Genomic DNA, 20,639 nt, shown 5'->3' with positions numbered 1-20,639 from the left:
GGTTGGCCACTGTGAGGATGTTGCACTAGGTGGGCTGGTTTTCTGTATCCAGTTTCCGGGGCTAAATTACAAAGCTGTGGAATGAGCTGCCACAAAGAGGTGCCTCCCCAGCCCACGTCTCTGGCCCGAATGGGCACTCTGCAGAAAGCACGATCAGTAATGGTAGTAGTGCTGGGCTGGTGGCCCTTTGCAAGTCTAGGGTTCCCAGCAAATGACCAACTCTCCCGTTTTCTGGAACGAGGCCTGGCCACTAGCGGAAGAAGGGCCACGGCTCAGTGGTGCAACAGGTGCTTTGCATGCAAAAGGTCCAAGGTTCAAGCCTTGTCATCTCCAGGTCAACTTGGCAACCTTCCCTTCTCAGAAAGCTCTGGAGAGCCCCTGCCAATCGGTGCAGAGGACACTGAGCTAGATTGGGCCCATGGGCTGACTTGGTGTAACACAGGCTTGCTCAACCTCGGCCCTCCAGGTGTTTTTTGGCCTACAACTCCCATGATCCCTAGCTAGCAGGACCAGTGGTCAGGGATGATGGGAATTGTAGTCTCAAAACATCTGGAGGGCCGAGTTTGAGGAAGCCTGGTGTAACACATCCTCCAAAATTCCTACTGTCAACCTTTGTTCTCCTTTTCTTATTCTCACTACTTGGACAAAGGTTGAAAACCTCCAGGCCAGAGTCCACTGCTGGTGGCAAGCACAGTTTTGGTTCTCTCTCCCAAGTTCTGTACCTTATGCATGTTGAGGGGACACTCCAGGCCACACTTGCATGTGCCGTCCGCCAGCAGGTATGCACGAGTCTGCTCCAACGAAGCCAGGCTTGTGCCGCTGGGACTATGGGGGGAGAAAGAAAGAAAGAAAGAAAGAAAGAAAGAAAGAAAGAAAGAAAGAAGTGTCAGGGGACTTAGTACACCAGGGGGACGAACAAGAAGCTCACCATTGGCATCCATCTGTCTCCAGAGACAATGGAGTGCACCTCCGAGGGTGAAGCCAAAGTGTTGTGTTAGAAGCACCAAAGGGTGCAAGTCTGGACGCTGTGTATGGGGCTCCTGGGCTGCCCAGACGAAAAGACCCCCCCTCTCGGCCTCACTGGTCCAAAGGAAAGCAGAGCAATACATTTGGCACCAGCTTGGCTCCAGGAGTTGCAGGAAGGAGGCAGACAAAGCGCTATCCAAGTGTCTTAGGGACTCCACTCTGGATTTGTGTGGGGTTTACTCCATAGCCTCTTCTTCTCCTGAAGATATCCCACAAGGCTGTGCAGGTTTAGGACCAGAGTTCCCTTCTCCTAGATGGGCTGCCTTCCCAGTTGGATGAACCCCATCTGCCCCAACTCCGGATATAATGCCAGGCTTACCTGATATAGCGCACTCCACCCTCTTCCACCATGCGCTGCCAGCCCACGGGCACAGGTGTGACTGCCAGGCGCCCACCTCGATCCACAACAGAGCAATCATCGCCGCCATTCATTGTGCTCCCTCAGCACTTGGGCACCTGAAAAAACCCAGAGGGTCACCAAGATGGCAGGCACAACCACCTTGCCTGGAGAGGGGTGGGGAAGGAGGGAGGGAGGGAGGGAGGGAGGGAGGGAGGGAGGGAGGGCATGTAACCCAGTTGCAAACTTCTCAGGCCAACCCTAGTTGCACAGGCCATGAATGGCAAGTCCTGATAGAATGGAGCTTACTTTGGTCTAGGGACTTTAGCTGCCTCTGGAGAACTGTCAGCCACCCCAGAAAATGTGACATCAGATTTTGCATAGTCACCTCAAAGCCCCCCCCCAACACACACACACACACACACACACACACACACACACCTCCCTGGTGGACATTTTGGAAAAACGAAAACAGACATTGATTCTTTGCTAGCTTGAAAAGCTCTAGAAAAGAACCAAGCTACGCCATCAGCAGAACCACACAGCAGAATGTTTGCAGGGCTGTACCACTACAGTTTGCATGTGGAGGAATCACTGTACAGAGGGTTTGGAGGGCACTTTTTGCTTCATTTTTAAACACAGGGGAGCATTAAGAAACCCTTGACTTCCCCTACTACCACTTACCATCTGAAGTGATACAGTCCCACAGGGACTCTGCTACATGATTCTTTTCAACACAGAGATCAGCCTTTAGAATGAGGAAAGGAGGTGATAGCAGGGTGTCTGAGGTGAATCGGGGAGTCAGGCGCTGCATTCCCCAAGCCCCCACTGTCTGTCTGTTTCCTCTGCCCCCTCCCAACACTCCCTGGGCAGCTCTGACCTACTAAACTCCACCAGGAGGGAGCCGTGAAACGGCAAACAGCTGGCTGATCCTTTAATCCCAGATCTGCTCTGCCGATGGCTCCTACCTGCTCATGGCTGCAAACCTCACGGCAGGCGGCGTTAAGAGTGGGCACGATCCCTTCAGGCACTCATAGCCCAGCAGTCTCTCTTGTGGGGTCCAGGTGGGGTCCAGTGCAGCGAGCTCACACCCACTCTGCGGCCACGCTAGCCTACACCTGGAATGGAAGGAAGACATTGTTATGCCATCACTAAGGGGGAGAGAGAAAGGAGATTCCCCACAGCCTTCCCCACGACAGGGACCATGCGGGCCAAAGGTATTTGCTAAAGACAATGCTCAAGACCTGCCTATTTCACCAGGGCCCTTGTCAGGTCAACAAAACCCCTCATTAAGCTCAGAGTTGAGGCACACTTAATTACCGTATTTTTTGCTCTATAAGACTCACTTTTTCCCTCCTAAAAAGTAAGGGTAATGTGTGTGCGTCTTATGGAGGGAATGCAGGCTGCGCAGCTCTCCCAGAAGCCAGAACAGCAAGAGGGATTGCTGACTTCACTGCGCAGCGATCCCTCTTGCTGTTCTGGCTTCTGAGATTCAGAATATTTTTTTCTTGTTTTCCTCCTCCAAAAACTAGGTGTGTCTTGTGGTCTGGTGCATCTTATAGAGCGAAAAATACGGTATTTTGTGCTGCAGAAGGTAGTCAAGCAAAAACTTTGCCTGTAAAACATAACGCACCCGATCACATCCTGGTCAACTCATTGCTAATCATCCTGGAGTTAAGACAACAACAGCCCCCCCACCCCTGGTTTTGAAATCCCAGTTGCTATGGTAGATTAGGATTTCAACTTCACCCACCTCGTAAAGAATGGGAGAATGCGGACACCCTCTTCCCACTCTGACTGCAAGTACAAGAGACTGGTTGAAAGGGTATAAAGGGAAGCGAAGCCATGTAAAACCCATGTGGAGATCCATCTTTGTCCACCTGACATCCATCCCTCTCTCCAGGCAAAAGCCTTGGTCTACACATTCAGCAGAATGAGATAATAACGTTCCCCAATATAAACATGTCTTCGCAAGTTAAAAGTTGGCACATTTAGCCCAGTTGCCGTGCTAGCTTTCTGCTTGCAGGGAGCTGTTTATGGAGGGGAGCATTCATAAATGTCACCTGCCACCTCAGAGCTTCCCCCACCTTATTCTACGGCACCAGGTCAACATTTCCAGAGAGGGGGTAACTAAAAGGCAGGCGTTGTGCCTACTGGTCTGGAAGACTACCTTTACTACATTGGTGAGCCAACTTTTTCAACACAAGGGCCACATTCCTTCATGAGCAACCTTCCAGGGGCTGCTTGTCAGTGGCAGGTGGGGGCAGAGGCAAAAAGTGAGTGGAGCCAGAAGCAAACATGGGCAGAGCAATCAATGCAATTCTTACTTTTGTGCAGCAAACGACATTCCAGACAAACCCCAAAGTTTTCTATGCACCAGGGATAGGGATGCTGTGGCTCTCCAGATGTTGCTGGACTTCAGCTCCCATCAGCCCCACCCAACATGGCCAATGGTCACGGATACATACAAGGGTTGGGGTACAGCATCATCTTGAGGGCGCCAGGTTCCCCATCCCTGCTGCAGCACATCCACACAGAGGCATCTCTCCATCTTCCATCCAGGTAAGATACCTTCCAGCCTGGCGAAAGTACTCAAGGGGTAGCATGGAGCTACACTGGTGAGGGGCATGGCTTGGGAGAGTCCTGGGGACCAGGAGTGTCTTATTTGGTCTCCAGGTTGGAGGTTCCCCATGCTCAGTCAAATTATGCACAAAGTTAAGCTATAGACTTGGTCCCACCTTGTGGGACTGATAAGGTGTCATGATGGCCATCAAGTTGGATGGCTTTTAAAAGAGGAGCAAACAAAATCATGGAAGAGACTATCACTGGCTATTAGCCATGCTAGAAAGGTTCTTGCTCCACCATCGGAGGCAGATTGCCTCTGAATACCAACAGAGCTGATCCTATGTTTTTGTCCCTGCTGTGCTGCAGGATATTCTGCAATGTAGCAGAAAATTACCAGGTGAATAACAATAACAATAATAATAATCTATTATTTATACCCCACCCATCTGGCCGGGTTTCCCCAGCCACTCTGGGCGGCTTCCAACAAAATATTAAAATACAATAGTCCGTCAAACATTAAAAGCTTCCCTAAACAGGGCTGCCTTCAGATGTCTTCTAAAAGTCTGGTAGTTGTTGTTCTCTTTGACATCTGGTGGGAGGGCGTTCCACAGGGAGGGTGCCACTACCAAGAAGGCCCTCTGCTTGGTTCCCTGTAACTTGGCTTCTCGCAGCGCGGGAACCGCCAGAAGGCCCTCAGAGCTGGACCTCAGTGTCCAGACAGAACGATGGGGGTGGAGACGCTCCTTCAGGTGAAGCTTTAGCCCATACTGCAGCCTCACACCAAGAAGCTTCAGCTGTTGATTTTCAACTCTCAGCAAAGGAAAAGAGTGGCTACCTGAATGGGTGGTAAAGTCCACAATGGGACAAGTTTTTCTGCAGAGATGCGCAGATGTCATACAGCTGGTGTTCAGGTACAAAAGGTCAGAGAGCGTAAGAGGACAGCAGCCTTACAAGTCAGTTCAAAACAGATAGTACCCCACAAAATGCCTGCAGATTACCAGCCCACAAACTTGTAGTACAGTTTACAGACCATCTTCACCCGCTTTCATAAAGCTTCTCTGACTGGTTCCCTGGAGGCAATTCTTACACACCCCAGACAGTCAGGAAAATTGTTATTTTGAAACTGGGAAATCTAAGCCCATTAAGACAGCTCTGGATTAGAGAGTAGGCTGTACATCAGGTCAAATACCACCTCAGAGCAGTCTTAAAACCCTAATGGCAAATAGAAAACAACATTAGGGTTGCCAACAGGAAAATCAACAACAGCATTGCCTGTTTTAGTGCCTTTAAAAGCTGCTTGATATGTAGAAATCTGAAGAAAGAGAAGAGCAACCATGGATCAGTTTAAAAGCTGACAACCCTAGTCACCTCAAACAGCTCTATCTGAACATGTCAAACTCAGAAATCCAGGAAAAACATACCGGAAAGGGTTAATAATAGAGGCAGTAGCATGCCAACAACTGGCTCCATCTCCTGCCACTCACTGGTAGAGCCAGATGTGGGTGGGGTTAAGCCACTATAAAAATTAAGCCTCCTGCCTCAAGCCAACTAGTTATGGGAAGGCTAGTGGAGGGGAGAAGGCAGAATGCTAGCCTGCCCAACTGAGGAATCATCCTAGAAAGTTGAAACAGTAGGAGAGGTGAAACATTTCTCCCTTTCAGAGAGTTGTATGGTATTTACCTTGCATCTTCTGAGAAAGCAGGGAGTGAACTTTTATCTCAAAAACACCAAAGAGGGAAAGAGGGAAAACTGGAATGATAGCAAAACACCCTTCTTCTTTAATTAAGCAGAATTTGTCTTTCGAGACGGACAGATGCCAACATTATTTGTAGCTGCCCTTGAGACTAGGTGCAGCATAGAGGGAAACCTGCATTCTGCACCCAGAAAAGCTCGCTGTGGGAGGAACTGTTGGGAAGAAGCAGCCAGATCCTCAAATGACAGGGCACTGGAAAATGCTTAGACTCTCTTGGTTCTGCTCCTTGGGGATCCAGAGGTGGAACGTATAAAAATCATGGAAGGGCCCCATTGCAGAAGCCTATTCTGACCTGTGGCGAGAGAAGGGGAAAGTGAATATTATGCTACTGGCACAGGGTAACCCTGGCTGTTTGATATGCTTCATTGTCTAGCTATGTGATCTGCCTCTTCTAAAATGGCATGTATTTTCAGTTCAATGGCATGTGGAGAAAAGGGTAGGCCTCTCGTGTATTGTATTGCTGGTACTCTGATTATTGTAACGCAAGGCCAGGTCTGATTATATTCTGCAAGGTGTTGGATATTCTGTTTTTACCATTTTCAACAAATGCACATCTAGAATTTGCCCAAAACCACGACACAGACCAGAAACAGAGGAGACTCAAACACAGATCTTTTGTGGTCCTAGCATGCACTTCAAACCTATTTTGAAAAGCCCTGAGATACCTTGAGGAATGAAGAAGCATAAACTAGAGACAATAAGCCTTTGCTATTAATTGCCACTGCCTGGATTCATGCAAGCCAGTCCCCTTCTGCAGGAACCAACTGCTATCCAAATGTCCCATTTGGACATTTTACGTGCCTTGGCTACCCAGAAGTTCCCCAGTTAGATGAAGAACAAGCAGGACAACAACATGACAGAACTTGTAAAAATATTGGCAGCAGTCCATCTTGAACTGGTGAGCAGCCAAGGGCAGTTGTGTGATTTGGAGAAAGAGACCCTAGGCTTGGAGGGGTCCCACGTCCTACTCTGCCTCGGACTTGCCACAGTGACCACAAGAAAACATATTCACCTCTTATTTCAGTCTGAATTATTCAGGAAGCTGCAGTCTCCTGAGCAGTCCCCTTTTTGTGCACTTAATACCTCTGAAACCCCACTTCTACTCAGCTCAGAGACCGTGTGTGTGTGTGTGTGTGTGTGTGTGTGTGTGTGAGTAGGGGCAGATTCGGATTGGAGGAGAAGCTCTCTCCTTACCACCACACCCCCATTCAACAAGACCTGAAATTTATCAACACAAGAATGGGAAATGTGCAGAGACCCAGTTCCTGTCGCTGTGTGAGCCCTTTTGTAGGAAATTATAGTTGTGGTTGGTCATCCTTCCTATCCAAAAGAACTTGCCACCTGCTGTTGGGTGTCTGAAAAAATGGGGAGGGGGGAATCTAAAGTAGGGGCGGTGCTTCTAATAGTGTTGGCCCTACTCTTTCCCTCCAGCTGAATTGGGCAGAGTGAGGCCTGGACACCGCCTCCACCTCCAGGGAGGCAGAGGGCAGCCAACCCCTTTCCGACCTTAGCAGTTCGTGCGTGCATCCGGATTTTGGGGGGGTGGGAAGGTGCCTGCGGGAATCGCCGCCAGATTTCATTCCCAGCTTCTCCCCCTCCGCTGCAGGGAGAGCTGCCCTCCGAGAGGCGGCCGCCAAGTCGCCTTTTCTCTGCCCCCACCTCCCCGCTCCGGAGGCGAAGCTTCCATAACTCCGGCAGAAGTTTGAACTGTCAAGAGGAGCTGGCGGGGTGGGCGAGGGTGGGCCACGGGCTCGCCTCCGGGCGCTGGCGGTCCCCGTGCCCGTGCCCGGTGCACCACCCGGCGCGCCTGCTGCCGAGAGTGCCCGGGGCCCCCTTGGCACTTACCTCGGTTCATGATGCCCCTTCCCCAGCTGCTGCCGCCGCCGCTGCAGGCTCCCACTTGTCCCCCGCCCTCCCGGGGCCTCCGGGTGGCGCCCCCCGCCGCGGCGGGTGCTGGGTGGGTGGGGGGTCAGGCTGCAGGGGCTCGCGGGTGCTCTCCGCCCCCACCCACCCCCAGCGCCTGTCTCGCTCGCGCCCTCCCCCCGGACTCGGTGCCAGGAAGAGGAGGGGGTTGAGCAAGGAGCTTCCTCCCTGGCATGCGCACTGGGGGCCGGGTGGGGGTGGGGAGCAGCCCTGGGAATTCCGCTCCCGTCTTCCTCCGCTGCGCGCTCAGGGCGCACGAGCGGCGCTGGGCGCACGGGGCTCGGGGTAAAACGCGGCCCGGGGTTCGGGGGCTGAGTCCAAGTCCCGGCGCGGAAGAAGGAGCGGCGCTGCAGGATCCCTGGGGCGTGCTGCTTTAATACCGGGCCGTCCCTCTCTTCTCCCAAGGAGCGCTGGAAGTCAAGCTGCCCTCCATCGCGCCCCGGCTGAGCCACAGAGTGGCTGCAAAGTGGGGCGTGTGGGTTTTTGTTCAGAGCAGAAACCTCGGGGTCGCGAATTTCCTCGTCTCCCCGCCCCGGCATTGCACCGAGAAAGGGGCACACTGCTCGAGTAGGACTAGTGGTGCAGCAATTAAAAAACTGCTAAGCAGAGTCCGGTATGGCTTCTAATTGGATAGGGGACCGTGTGTTGAGATTCCAGCATTGCAGGGGGCTGGACTAGCTGACCCTCTGGATCCCTTCCAAGTATGCAAACTTTGATTCAATTACTGTTTCACACCCACACGCCTATTCTCTGTGTCACACGCACACTCGGATAAGGAGAAGTCAACAAAGTGTTGAGTTCGTACAGTTGTGCAGACCATTACAATGAAACTCTGTGCTTTCAAGTTACACCTACGATCTATACTGTCAAGACACAGCAGGTCAAGGATTGCCCGTGAGAGACCAGAGAACCAAGTTTGTCCATATCACAATGCAAGAAGTGGTAGCAACTTTGAAGGGAGGATTTAATACCTAAGTCTTGGGATATTAAGTGTACTCGCTTGAAGTATGCAGCTATGTGGTGGGGGAAGAGAATGTTGCCTCCATACCCAGACTGTCAGCTTACTTGAACACTGTTGCCAACAGAAAGCTGAACTCACAGTTCGTGTTAAGAAACATCGGAATTGCCTTGCTGGGTCAAAGCAAAGGTCCATCGGTTTCTGTGATACTCACAAACAGGTCCCAGCTCTCAGCTGCTTGGCCCCAGCATCAGCATTTGGAGGTGCCCTGCCTCTCAATGTGGCCAGCTCCATTTAGCTGTTGTGACTAGTAACAGTTCATAGACCTGTCCACTATGATTAGTTATACTTTATAGCACGCTTCCCCAGGTGTTTTTGTGTACAGATGCCTTCATCCTGACCAATGGTTTGAGTTGTAATCAAAAAAATCCAGAAGGCACCAGATTGGGGAAGGTTGTGCTAAACCAGGGGTAGGGAAATTGTGACCCTTAGATGTTGTTGAACTCCAGCCAATGCGGCTAATGGTCAGGGGTGATGTGAGCTGGAGTCCAAAAACCTATGGAGGGCCACAGGTTCCCTGTCCCTGTAAACTAATGGTCCTTGCCACTCCTTGTGTCAGTGATCCTTGTGTGTGGTGGTGCTTATGACTATAAACATGGTATGATTACCGGTACCTTAGAAAAGTAAGGAACAAGCTGGCAGTCTAAGACCCGGTTTACATTGGCAGGGGTGATGAAGGCTGGTACAGGTTGGTACACACATGACCCTGTTGGGTATTAAATATTAAAGTACTGAAGAGGAAATCTAAGTGTTACACGTGCAGCTTATGAAAGACATAGCAGAACATTAGTCAGGGATTGAAAGGGTGCAGGAAGTGGACACTGGGGTTTGGGACACTTGCAGGGCACACAATTTATGGGATAAGCAGGGAGTTGTATGAGAACAGCTGGCATAGTAAATGGAGAAAAACCTGCAGTTATGGTTCAGGGGGCCAAGGTGGCAACACCTGAGTCATGTTTGGTGGTATAGCAGGAAATCACTTTAATGAGTATTAATAAATCACCTATGTCCAGTCCCCATCCTGCCACAAACTCCCAGTGTGATCCTAATCAGAATAAGTCTCATGTTGGAGTTGGAGGATTCCATGCAACTCCCACGTTCAAAAGGCTTACAGTATTTGAGTCAAATCTATGGATGGTTCACTACAGCAGACACAGCTAGTCTGAGTGACCCAGAGATCTGCCATAATGAAGTCACAAACTGGTGCATCTCATTTCAATGGACCTGCTCCCAATGGAATCCAAGCAGAACAATGGAGCTGGAAAAGGTGGGGGCAATTATTAGTAGACTATAGTAGACTAAAGGATGCTTTATGTTATTAAACCATTAGCCAGGGGAAAAACTAGGCTTTATTTCACCCAGGTCAAAGGCCCCGTTTGGCACACATACCTCCAGTATTTGAATCTGGATTTGAATTTGACTCTTTGGTTTAAATCTGTGTAGGTTTTAAAAGACAGAGCAGGGGTTGTCAAATTATGTTCAGCAGAACACTGCTTGTGTAGCTTATGTGGAGTCCTCAGTGAGATCGGTAATGGAAGGCAAGGCTACTTCCAAGTCAGTTTTGCCTGCCCATTTACCCACAACCAATCATCCTCTGCAAAGTTGCATTGGGCATGTTTGACAGTGTACTCTTAGTTTGCATGGGCCTAGCTCACCAAGCCTGGCTAGCACACACTGCACACAGAGTATGCAGACTAGAGTGGCCCCAGAATCTTCCACAACATGCAGGAGTTTCAGGGAAGACAGAGAGGTGTTCCGTGGCAGACAAGTAGATGAACAAAGGATTAATTGAAGACAGAACATTTGACAACAGTAACTGGTCATGAAAGCTCAGGAACTGCATGAAATACAACTGGGAGATCAACAATATCAACATTGCATGTCTACTGAAGGTGACCTTCAAAAGCAATTCTAACTCCTATTTAAATGTTCAGGCCTGTTTAACAAATCCAAGTAGCACTCCCATTTTGGTGTTTTGCTTGAAAATTACATTCATTTTGATGAAACCTTTATAAAAGATTTAGGACTGGCATCTGGTATATTGTTTTAGCCAATTTTTAAGTAAAATAGTAAGCATGGATACTGAAAGCAATGAGACTTTATTGTATGACCTAAAATAGCAAGTCTGACAGCTACTTATGTTAAGTAGCCCCTAACACCAGGACCAATTATGGAGGAACTCTTTATCCTGAACCCATTTTGTGGGGGGGGGGGGGAGAAGTGAGGCAGTTGATAAATGTTCCTGTTTTATGTTTCTCTTTCCAGACCATCACCACCTCTATAACCAGGGTGGGATACTTTTAATGTGGTGTGCACATGCTCATAAGAAGTCTGACAATTTGTCATTTGAAATCTTAAACACATTACATGGAAGCAAATCAAACTGTTAGAACTGGGCTGTACTCAGCTGCCTCCTCTCTACCTCTTATGAGATTCCTCCTCCTGGAGGCATGTTTAGAAATTTCTTTTTTAGGAATGCAACACTGCATTATCTAACTAGATTTGTAAAAAAACCCACTTATGAACAATAAAGTGTTAGTCCACAGGCAAAAACGTTCTTTTTCAACCAAGCCTTGGGCTGTTTAAACAGGTCTATATCCTTTTAAATGTGTGCAGGGGTATTGGTTTGTTCTTATTATTCACTTTGTGGTTTTATTCTGTATTTTTATACCATGAACCGCCCTGAGATCTTTGCATGTAATAATTTTTTTAAAAAATTGTTAATTTTTATTTTTAATAGAACTACAAGTACACGGGCGGAATTCAGCTCTTTAAAAGGTATTCCTCCTCCTTTCTCACACATTGAGATGGCCGCCTGCTGTGACCACCTTAAAAACAAAGAAATGTGGTTTCCCCCCATTCCAGAACCCTTGTTTTATTCACATGCACATAGGCATTTATTACATAAAGCTGAGGCGGTGAACAGACTTTAAGGTTTCTCTGGTCGAGCAGCGAATTATTTTGCTAAGCGCTTTGTCCTTGTTGCCGCTGTCACTCTTGACTCGCTCCGCATGGAGGCCGCAGACGGGCCAGTGCGCGGCCCGCAGGCGCCACTTCCGCTCCCTCCCCGGGGAGGCCTGGCCCTTTAACGGAGCGGCGGGCGGGGCGTGACGTCACGAGGCTTTCCCACCGGCCCTTCCCCTCCCCCCGCCCGGCCTCCTCGACGCAGCTCGGCCTAGGCCCTTCGGAGGGCGCTCTGGCAGTTCGCGGGGGGCCGGGCGGGCGGGGCGAGGGAACCAGGCGCGCCCGGTGTGAGAGGAGCCCTGAGAGGCCCAAGGTCGCGGCTCGGCCCTCGGCCTCGGCCGCCGCCGGTTACTAGGACGTTGCATCACCCTCCCCGCATGACTCACCTCCTTCAGACTCGTGACCCTGACGGAGGGAGGGAGGGAGGGGAGGAGTCACTTCCGGGGGCGACGCGGCAGTCTCCGCCACCGCCCGCCCTTTGGAGGCGGGGCGCGGCGGAAGGGCGGCGGCGGTTGGGCGGGCGCGCTCCGCCCGAGGCGGGGGCCGGCGCCGCCGATTGGCCGCGGGTGGCGCAAGGGTTGCGTCATGCGGGGGCGGGGGCGGGGCCGCGCTCGAAGGACCAGCCTGAGCCGAGGACGCGCCTGGCAGTTGGAAGCCGGCAGCCGCGCAGCGAGGAAGAGAATGAGCCGCGAGGGGAGGATGAGCCGAAGCCAGCACCTGGGGGACCGGATCGCGGGAGAGAAGGGGCCGCGGAGGAAGGTGCGAGGGGAGCGGGGAGGGCGCCTGGGTCCCGGGGGGGGGTAGTTTCAAAACGGGGTCTCCAGCGCCGCGCACGGAAGGAACTCGGTTCCAGTCTTTCTCCCTGCTTTGGTTTTTTGAGGAGGGTGTTCTAACGCGCTCCTAGAACTGGGAAGTAAAAGGGGGGGGGGAATAGCCCCCGCCCGGACTTCATTCAGAGTTTGAGCCCCCAGTCAGCGTGGCTTCCCCTGTCCCCTAAACACGCAGGGATGAGGCACTCTGCTTTTATCTGGGTGCCCCTAAATGCGACTCGACCATTATGCCCTTGCTCTCTCCCCAACCCCGCTCTCCGCACAAAGAGAGCAAAACAGCGAGAGTGAAAAAAATTAAGATGGAAGAGGCTTTATTCGTAGTTCTTAGGGGTGCTGATGTGTAAAGAAGGGTGCCCCCATTAAGCAAAAATCCAAATACAACTGAGGGAATTGCAAGTTTAGCAATGAATTCAGTGAACATGGGCACAGCTTTTTATTTTAAAAATTGTCCTGGGAGCCCTGTTCTTTCATTGCTTTTTGCTGGCATTGATATATTTCAGTGTTACTGTATCTGCTGAGCTAACGGAAGGAAGATAGCTGTTGTACTGGGTGGTGGACAAACCCCCTAAATTTTCCTAGTTCACTTCACTTCCAACATGGAGAGGGAAACACTTATTGGTTTTGTGTGCTAAAATAGCTTGGAATTATGGGCTCTCTGCCCGCTCTTGAGGCTACATCCTTTCAGGCAGCTGTACATACTGTTGGTTTCTGCCAAGAGATGTTGGAGCGCAGCCTTTTTCACTGCAAGCAGTTCTGTGGGTTTAGAAAACAAAACCTGCCTTCTGTGAGAATTTAGGGGTGCCTCAGAGGAGAGGGAAGCAGGATGCCCCAGTTCCCATTTATGCAAGCAGTAGCCCCTGTAAAAGACTGCAAAGCTGCCTGCTGGGGCACGCGGATGACTTGAAATGCCTCTTCGCATGGCTCCTTGGGGATCCTTTTCTCCCCAACAGGCTGCATAACAGTTCCTCGATCCCCAACTCTTCTGGTTTGTTGCATCACTCAGGGCTGATGAAAACCTGTGGTGCATCCCTGGTGCATGCTGGATTCCTGTGGGGTTCATGCCACTGTTGCTGCCTTGCTCTTCAACTCGGGGCAGCGCAGGGTGTCCTTTGATCTGTCTAGAGGACCCTTGCAGAAGAAATAGGGGGTAAAGTCTCTGTACAGAGAGAGATAAGTGGCCTTCTGACAATTTTCTTAAAACAATATTTCAGGCAGCTTAATTTCAGGACCGTTGCATTTTGTCAAAAGGTAGTCTCTATACAAATCATAGGTTTTAAAAAATTGTGAGGCCATATCCTGGATCGTCCAAGGTCTTGAGCAGTGCCATACAGTGGGTAGAGTTGGACCTGTGTCAAAACCTCTGCTCATCTGTTAAGTTCATTTGGTGACCTTTGGCCAGTCACTATCTCAGCCTCACCTATTGTGCAAAGAAAGCTCAATGGAAATAATTGTATGCTGTGCCAGGTTTTTGGATGGGTGGGATACTAACATAATACATTTCTCTCTCATAGTTCTCCCAGCTGCACAATGGATGCATAGGGAGTGATAAATCTAAAATGATTCAAAATCACTGAGCCTCAATTTTGTTGACGAAAAGGGCCTGAACATAGAACTTCACAGTATCAGCTGCAGCCAATAACACAACCATTACAAGGGGAAAGTCATGGGTTATCTGCATTTGGCAGTCTAATTCTGCCAGGTTCTGTTATTTCAGAACACCGAGACTTCAGAGACCCTTAGGTACACTACTTTATTGAAAGGGATCAATGCAGTGCATTGCTTCTTGAATTTATGTTGCCTCTGGGGTTGGAAGAAGGAAGGAGATAGTTTCCAAGCATGTGAGAGCAATGGGCACTCCCTTCGAAAATAGAAGCAAAGCACAGTACAGTATCTTAAGAACTGATGGAAACAATCTGTAAGAGGGCTGTGCCACAGCGCCATTCCACCTTGCTGCATAGCTTAAAGTGATAGGTGTTGCCTGGGTATATTTTTCTCTGCTACCTCTGCAGTGGAAATGGAACAAGATCAGATCATTATGCGGTGACATCAGTAGTCAAAATATAAGTCTCTCCTCTTTTTCCCACAGCTTCGAATGAAAAATCGCATCCTAATACACCATCACACTTGAAAACTGGTAAGAATAATTTATTCTGATTTCTGCAATGAATCAAAAAAGGAAGGCACTTAGACTTCATAGAGTGAGGTGTACGGCACTCCTACAGGCAGTCCGTGTGTTTAGACCAGTGTTTCCCAAACTTTTTTGGGCAACGGCACACCTGTTTACTGAAAAAAATCTCGCGGCACACCACCATTACAGCCCCGTGACGTCAGCGCGCAGCGTCACGCCGGGAGGGACGCGCGAAAGTGAAAGTTTTTCCCCTCCCCCTTGCCGGGGAACCTCCAAGCTTTGGGGGTGGGAGGAGGCAGCAGAGCGAGGGACTGAGGGACGGCGGCAACTGAGGCGGCGGTGGCTGTTGTGGTGGTGGCGGCGATAGCGGGCGGAGGAGGGGGCGGCGGCGGGGCTTGAGGAGCCGTTGCCGGGAGTTGCTGCTGCTGTTGTTGCTGCTGCTGCCCGGACATGCCGGCCTCCTCCTCCTCCGCTGTCACGCGCTGCCCCGCCGCTCGGCACCACCACCGCGGAGCCGCCCCCGGCTCGACGCGGATCCTCGCCGCCGCCGCCTCTCACCGCCCGACTCGCCCGCCTCCCTCCCACGGCACACCAGCCAATGTCTCACGGCACAGTAGTGTGCCGCGGAACACCGGTTGGGAAACACTGGTTTAGACAACACATGTTGGACTTTGGATGAAGGGGCTGCTGTCCTGTTTTGCTTGGATGTAAGGACTGTTGAACTCAAGTAGGGCTGAACCTCTGGAGTAAACATTCATTGTATTTGTGTCACAGCCTATGACAGACACATTATCTGACTGCAGCTGCATTGATGCACATAGGTACTGTTTAGCCAAGCAGAGAAATGCAGTGGGGTGTAATGGGCATTAGGAGAATGGGGTGCATGGAACTAACAATGCAAGTAAGTAACTTGTTCCTGTTTAACCATTGCAGGAACATTTAGAGTTGGCTGGCCTTTGTTCATGTGAATGCAGCTCTGGCCATCCCAGGTCTACCATAAGTGAAACCATAAAACCCTAGTTTAAGATTTAGGGGGGAACCAGAGCAATGTTTTGTTTTCTTTTGAGAGGGGGGGGTGGCTGAAGGAGATGAAGTTCTGTAAGCAGGAGTCCGCTCACATGGTTTTGGATACAACCCTATATTTGCAGGGTGCTTTCTCCCTTGATGGAACTCAAGGTTGCATTTAGCTGTGTCCTGGGAATTATTCTATCTGTGTATTAATTAGGTTCCACTTTGCTTAGTTTCAATTGCTGTACTTCAGGCCATAGCCCTGGAACCTGTCTCTGGACTGCATCTTAAAATAGACAGTATTCCTTACAATGTCTTGTTAGGTATTACTTTAAAACAAGGCTTTACCTCCACTGGGACATATCTGTAAAATAGAACCCTAATCAGCGTTATCTCGTGATTCTATGATTATATCTCAGAGCAAGGGAGAAATCATTTCTGTTTTCTGCTGTGTTCCAGGACATCTCCTGGAGAAAAGCAGCTGACACAAACATCTTTTTTAAAAAATAAATAAGCAACTGTGTATCATGCTTCTAGAAAAGAATTTGTATGACTTCCCTTGCTCAGCAGGTTATCCACGCCTTGCCCTCTAGCAGGCAAGGGGCCCCCTCACCTCCAGGTGATGATGGACTCTTTACCTGCCATCAGCCCCAGCCAGCATGGCCAATAGTAAGGGGAGTTGTAGTTCAGCAGCAACTGAAGAGCCACGCGCCCCCTTGCCTTCCTCTAGACTAGTCTGTGTTATAATCGCCAAGTCAGAGAGTAATGCAGCTGAAGAATGGCACTTCTACTCAAGGCATGTTCCAGCCTGCCCCAAGGCCACAAAGAAAGGAAATGCTTAACATCTGAGGCTGCAGGACTGCTTGGCTTGGCACTCACAGACTGTCTTGTGACAGTGACTCAGCTCTTATTTCCAGCATGAGAAATTTCCAGTGTGAAAGGTACTGAGATATTGACATCTGTGCTGGCCTCCCTGGGCAGGACACCTTATGCCCCTAGGAAAGGCCATGACTATGAGATGTGCACACTGTAGCCAGCCATGCAGAGAAACACCAGTTTCCTAAACTAGTTTTAAAAACATCCTTTGAATAAGGAAAGTAACTTCAAAAACTCTGCAAGGCACATGTGGCAGTGGAAGTTCAGGGATGGTGTACTTCTACAGTGTGATATTTGTTCAGAAGCAAGTCCCGCTGTTTAGTGAGTTTTCCTCTTAAGTACGTATAGCAGAAAAGGGGACCTGTGGCTGTTCAGATGTTATCAGCCACAACTAGCATAGTGATGGTTCAACAACAATGGGAGCCGCATATGGCGGACTACAGGTTCCCCACCATAGGAGGGTAGCCACATCGTAATTGTAGGCTACAAGCTTCATTGGCTTCATGTGCATATCAAGACTGTTGGTTGGCATCTGTCTGTTTTGAGAGACAATGGAGTATTACTGAGCCAATAGCAACATTTATTGAATTGGAATGGGTTTGAGTACTTCAGGGAGTTATTTGTCAAGTCAGTAAGTTGTGTTTTAAGGTGGCTGAGCTTCCAGTGTCTCTCCTGAGCCCATCTATATTTTTGGAAAGTGGTTTTTAGGGTTATGATGCATTTAAACACCACCTGAGATATCATCACCAAATTTCTGCATGGTGGTTCCAGAGATAAAGGAGAAAGGTATTCTATGTTTGAATACATTTGGACACCATTTTGAATCAAAATGAGACTGAACCTTTCAAAACTGCTCTATTTTTTTGGTTTCTTAGACTTCCCAATCAACACTCAATATGAAATAGCTTCCAAACAGCTAATAGTAACATCATTTCTAAATTGGTGACACGTTTTGTGCTCTTTCAGCTCTATAACTAAAAGGTCTGAACCAAAAGTAGCCATCCTGTAGTATTGATCCATCTCAGCACTCTTGGTGGCCTGTAATCCTTTAATTGTGCTGTGCTTGCATAAGATTTTTTTCTAAGACCTCTCCCAGTGTGGTTAGGCCACAGAATGGTGCCAAGCCACCCTCCTTGTCAGTGCAGAATAGGAGGCTGTCTTTCCGGTAGAATGAGGCACACCTCTTGCTTCCTGTTCCCATGTGAAAGCTAGTGCTGTTTGAATGGCAGAAAGTGGATGGGGGAGATGCTCTACCCAGTCATTTCTATAGCATAGCCCCTTTTTTATCTGGCATTCATTGTCAAGGACCAGGGAGTCCCTGGCTCAAATCCCCATTCAGCCACGAGGCTGACTTGGGCCAGTCACTCTCAGCCTGACTTAATTCACAGGGATAAAAGGTATCCCTGGATAAAATGGGAGGCAGGGGGAGAACCTCAAGGGAGCTCAAGGGGGCTTACAAGGAATGGTGGGATAAAAAAGCAATGACAAACAGATTTTCAGGGCTCTCTTCTTTTTTTGGTAACAAATGGATAGGGGGTCTCCTTGTAATGAAATCCAGGGCTCCTTGTGTTTTCCTGTTGACCTAGAACAACTCCGTGGGGTCTGGGGGCTCTGCGCACCCATCCATCCTCCCTGTGCACTTTTGAATTTGTATTGCTAGCCCAGGTCTCTTGACACACACCCCGTCCTCCTTTCTTTCAGACAGTGTTGGCTGTACCTGAACCATGATGGCAGAATCCCTGCCCTTCTCCGTGAGCACCCCAGTGCCCCCGTGGGAGCTGGAGGCCTGGTATGAGGACTTGCAGGAGGTGCTGTCCTTGGATGTGACCAGCAGGACAGACCCCCCAGTGGGGGGACAGGAGCAGGTGAGAAAACGGAGGAAAGCAACTTTCCTAGCATCTTGTATGTCTCTTGTGTACAGCATCCCAGAGGTGGGTAGATTTCCCCCTTACAGAGTTTTCTAATTCTTCTTCCATTGGCTCTGTATCACACTTTGCTTCACTTGTCCTTCCAAACCATTAAAAAAAACCCCATGAAAAAACAAAATTAGTGTGGTACCTTTAAATCTGGGGAACCTGGCAAGCATCTGTTTTACCACTTACGCTATGCAGAAATTGGATAATCTTAACATGCTATATAGTTTTCACTTTAGCCTATTCATAATGATGGTAGAGAAACATTGGAGCAAATCCTGTCATGCAGAAGAGGTAGATATTTCAGGAATTGATGGGGTGTCCAATACCAACTACTCCACATGACGCAGATGGGCTGTCAAGCCTTATCTTTTATGCTGTTTCATTCACCTTTCACATGCCCATTAGTGGGGGTTTTTTGGGGGGGGGTTGCCTATAGGCTGGCTTCCTTAGATAATACATACCTCCTTCTGTGCTCTTAGGTGTGCACTGTAGTTTCTATTATAGCTTAGAAACTGCTTTCTGTAGACAAAAGTAAAGCAAATAAATGTGCATATTTGGTTGCATGAATACCTAATCCCATTTGTATCTCTCATGCTTTCTTCCAAGGAGCTTAAGGGACTTTCCCCCCTTTTTAATCATAACAACCTTGTGAGGCAGCAACAGGTTCAAGGCTGCCCCAGTGAAGATGGATCAGGAACCCTGGTCTTTGTGGGCTAGGGATCACACTGGCTTTAGGAGGTGAAGGCAAATAGTAGCTCTCACCATCTTTCCATTTTCCTACAGAAGGAGTTTGATGGTGTTGACAGTACTGCTCTGCTGTGGAACCTGGATGCTTCCAATCCCTTGGAGCCCAGTGGAAGTGAAGCAGTTGGAAACTGTGAGCTGGACCCTGATCTCACAGCTCAACTCCTGGAACTGCTAGCTGAGGAGCCTGCGGGACCTGCCGAGTCAGACTCCAGCCACAGTTCCCCAGTGCAGACTGGGACAGATGATGATGAGGGGGTGCCTACTAGCCGGAAGAGGAAGCATGGTGGACAGCCCCACGGAGGCAAGAGGCAGCGGGGCAGAGAGCGGGAGCAGGAGAATGAGCGCAGAGTGGCCGAGCTCATGGCCCACAATGAGCACCTCCAGAAAGAAATAGAGCGCTTGACTGCAGAGGTGGAAGCAACAAGAGCAGCACTTATCCAGCGTATGGTGAGCCTAAAGACTTAATGGATCTGGAGAACTTCCTTCCTGTACTGATGACTCACTTGCCATGGACCAAACAGAGCAATGCTTCACTGCTCCCAGCTTTAGCATCTATGACTTTAAAAAAGAAAGTGTCAAGCACTTTTCTATACAATAAACATTACCACCACCTGGTAGGCCGGGGCTGTTCCATAGACTAACTCTGCAACATTACCTTATGGGGGACTCAGATTGCTTATTTCTACTCTGGTTTAGTGAGCCAGCCTTGCTGAACTGAAATATAAAAGGTGATCATGCAACCAGACTGTGCCAGGCTATATATACCAGAGGAGAGCCATCTTGGATGAAACTGCCTCTGCCAACCAGGCTTGTTCTTAACATCACCACCACCACTTCACTTGTGAAGAAAAATGTGCAAGAAAAAGCATGTATGTATGAGTCCAATAATAGCTTTTGCATTTATAGGTACAGTATGTATTTAACCAATAAAATATTTATTTCTCACCATATAATCAAAACATTTCAAAGGATTCTGAATTTTTCATAAATGGGATTACAAAATAGGAAAAGGGGCTACAGCAAAATAATTTAATGTTGTGAAAAAGTGAGAAACTCTCCCATTGCTGAAATACAGCGAGCCAAGTGTCTGGGCAAGAGATGCTGCCTGCCTGACAATTCACTTTCTCTTTTTCGCTTTTCCCTCAGCCAAGTTGAGCTGCTTCTGCAGTTCTGCTAATTTTGAGACTGCAGCATCAACCTGCTTCTTCTCAGCATTCTGAGCCTTCAGCTGCTGCACGTAGTGATCCTAGAAAGAGAAATGAGCGGTAAAATATTGCACTCTTGCACAAACAGGAAGCAGGGTGAAGCCTGCAAGTTACAGTAGTTGGAACCTGCAGCCAACCTGCTGCTCTGTAGAGTGCATTGTCCTATCAGCCTTACTGCATCCCTCATCCCAAGTAACACAGGCTGCCTCCTTAACTTTTCTATAAAGGTGGCTTTTGCCATGCCTCTATGCCATCTCTGCCCTCGTGATACAAGTACTCCTGTTTCCAGGCCTACTGCAAGATGGTGTCCTCCCCCCACCAGTGTAATACTTAAGGAAAACAG

The 20,639-nt window shown here is 49.3% G+C and overlaps 3 protein-coding genes across 5 annotated transcripts in view; 1 reads left to right on the top strand and 2 right to left on the bottom strand.

Moving 5' to 3' along the window:
- The window catches only part of MBD6 (methyl-CpG binding domain protein 6), a 30,328-nt gene extending 22,603 nt beyond the window's left edge, over positions 1–7,725 (bottom strand). Inside the window, exons 1-4 of the mRNA XM_082208010.1 lie at positions 7,527–7,725; positions 2,332–2,481; positions 1,346–1,482; positions 723–825 (exon numbers count right to left, since the gene is read on the bottom strand). Coding sequence (XP_082064136.1) covers positions 723–825; positions 1,346–1,458 — 216 coding nt within the window. The 5' untranslated portion in view covers positions 1,459–1,482; positions 2,332–2,481; positions 7,527–7,725. The remainder of the gene's footprint in view (positions 1–722; positions 826–1,345; positions 1,483–2,331; positions 2,482–7,526) is intronic.
- Positions 7,726–12,190: 4,465 nt separating this feature from the next.
- On the top strand, positions 12,191–20,052 carry DDIT3 (DNA damage inducible transcript 3). 2 transcript variants are annotated; one of them, XM_082209069.1, is made up of 4 exons: positions 12,191–12,345; positions 14,503–14,550; positions 18,130–18,293; positions 19,131–20,052. In XM_082209069.1, exons 3-4 carry the CDS (start codon positions 18,153–18,155, stop codon positions 19,554–19,556), a joined length of 567 nt encoding a protein of 188 aa, XP_082065195.1. In that variant the 5' UTR covers positions 12,191–12,345; positions 14,503–14,550; positions 18,130–18,152; the 3' UTR covers positions 19,557–20,052. The 2 variants fall into 2 exon arrangements, with proteins under 2 accessions (XP_082065195.1, XP_082065194.1); XM_082209068.1 differs by having other exon boundaries at positions 19,128–20,052.
- MARS1 (methionyl-tRNA synthetase 1) overlaps positions 20,006–20,639 on the bottom strand; it is a 27,068-nt gene continuing 26,434 nt past the window's right edge. For both annotated transcript variants that reach the window (XM_082208079.1, XM_082208080.1), the window contains one exon: positions 20,006–20,337. In XM_082208079.1, coding sequence (XP_082064205.1) covers positions 20,209–20,337 — 129 coding nt within the window. In that variant the 3' untranslated portion in view covers positions 20,006–20,208. The remainder of the gene's footprint in view (positions 20,338–20,639) is intronic.

Source organism: Podarcis vaucheri (genome assembly GCF_965113315.1).
Source record: "Podarcis vaucheri genome assembly, chromosome: 2".
Classification (NCBI taxonomy): Eukaryota; Metazoa; Chordata; class Lepidosauria; order Squamata; family Lacertidae; genus Podarcis; species Podarcis vaucheri.
The sequence above is the reverse complement of the archived record's forward strand: the minus strand, read 5'-3'. Positions and strand labels throughout refer to the sequence as shown.

What these genes read in the sequence shown, in the direction of transcription:
- DDIT3 (XM_082209068.1), top strand. Translation starts at nt 18,153, where the DNA reads ATGATGGCAGAATCCCTGCCCTTCTCCGTGAGCACCCCAGTGCCCCCG. An exon ending in CAGTGGGGGGACAGGAGCAG is followed by an intron (nt 18,294 to 19,127) that starts GTGAGAAAACGG and finishes ATTTTCCTACAG; the next exon opens with AAGGAGTTTGATGGTGTTGA.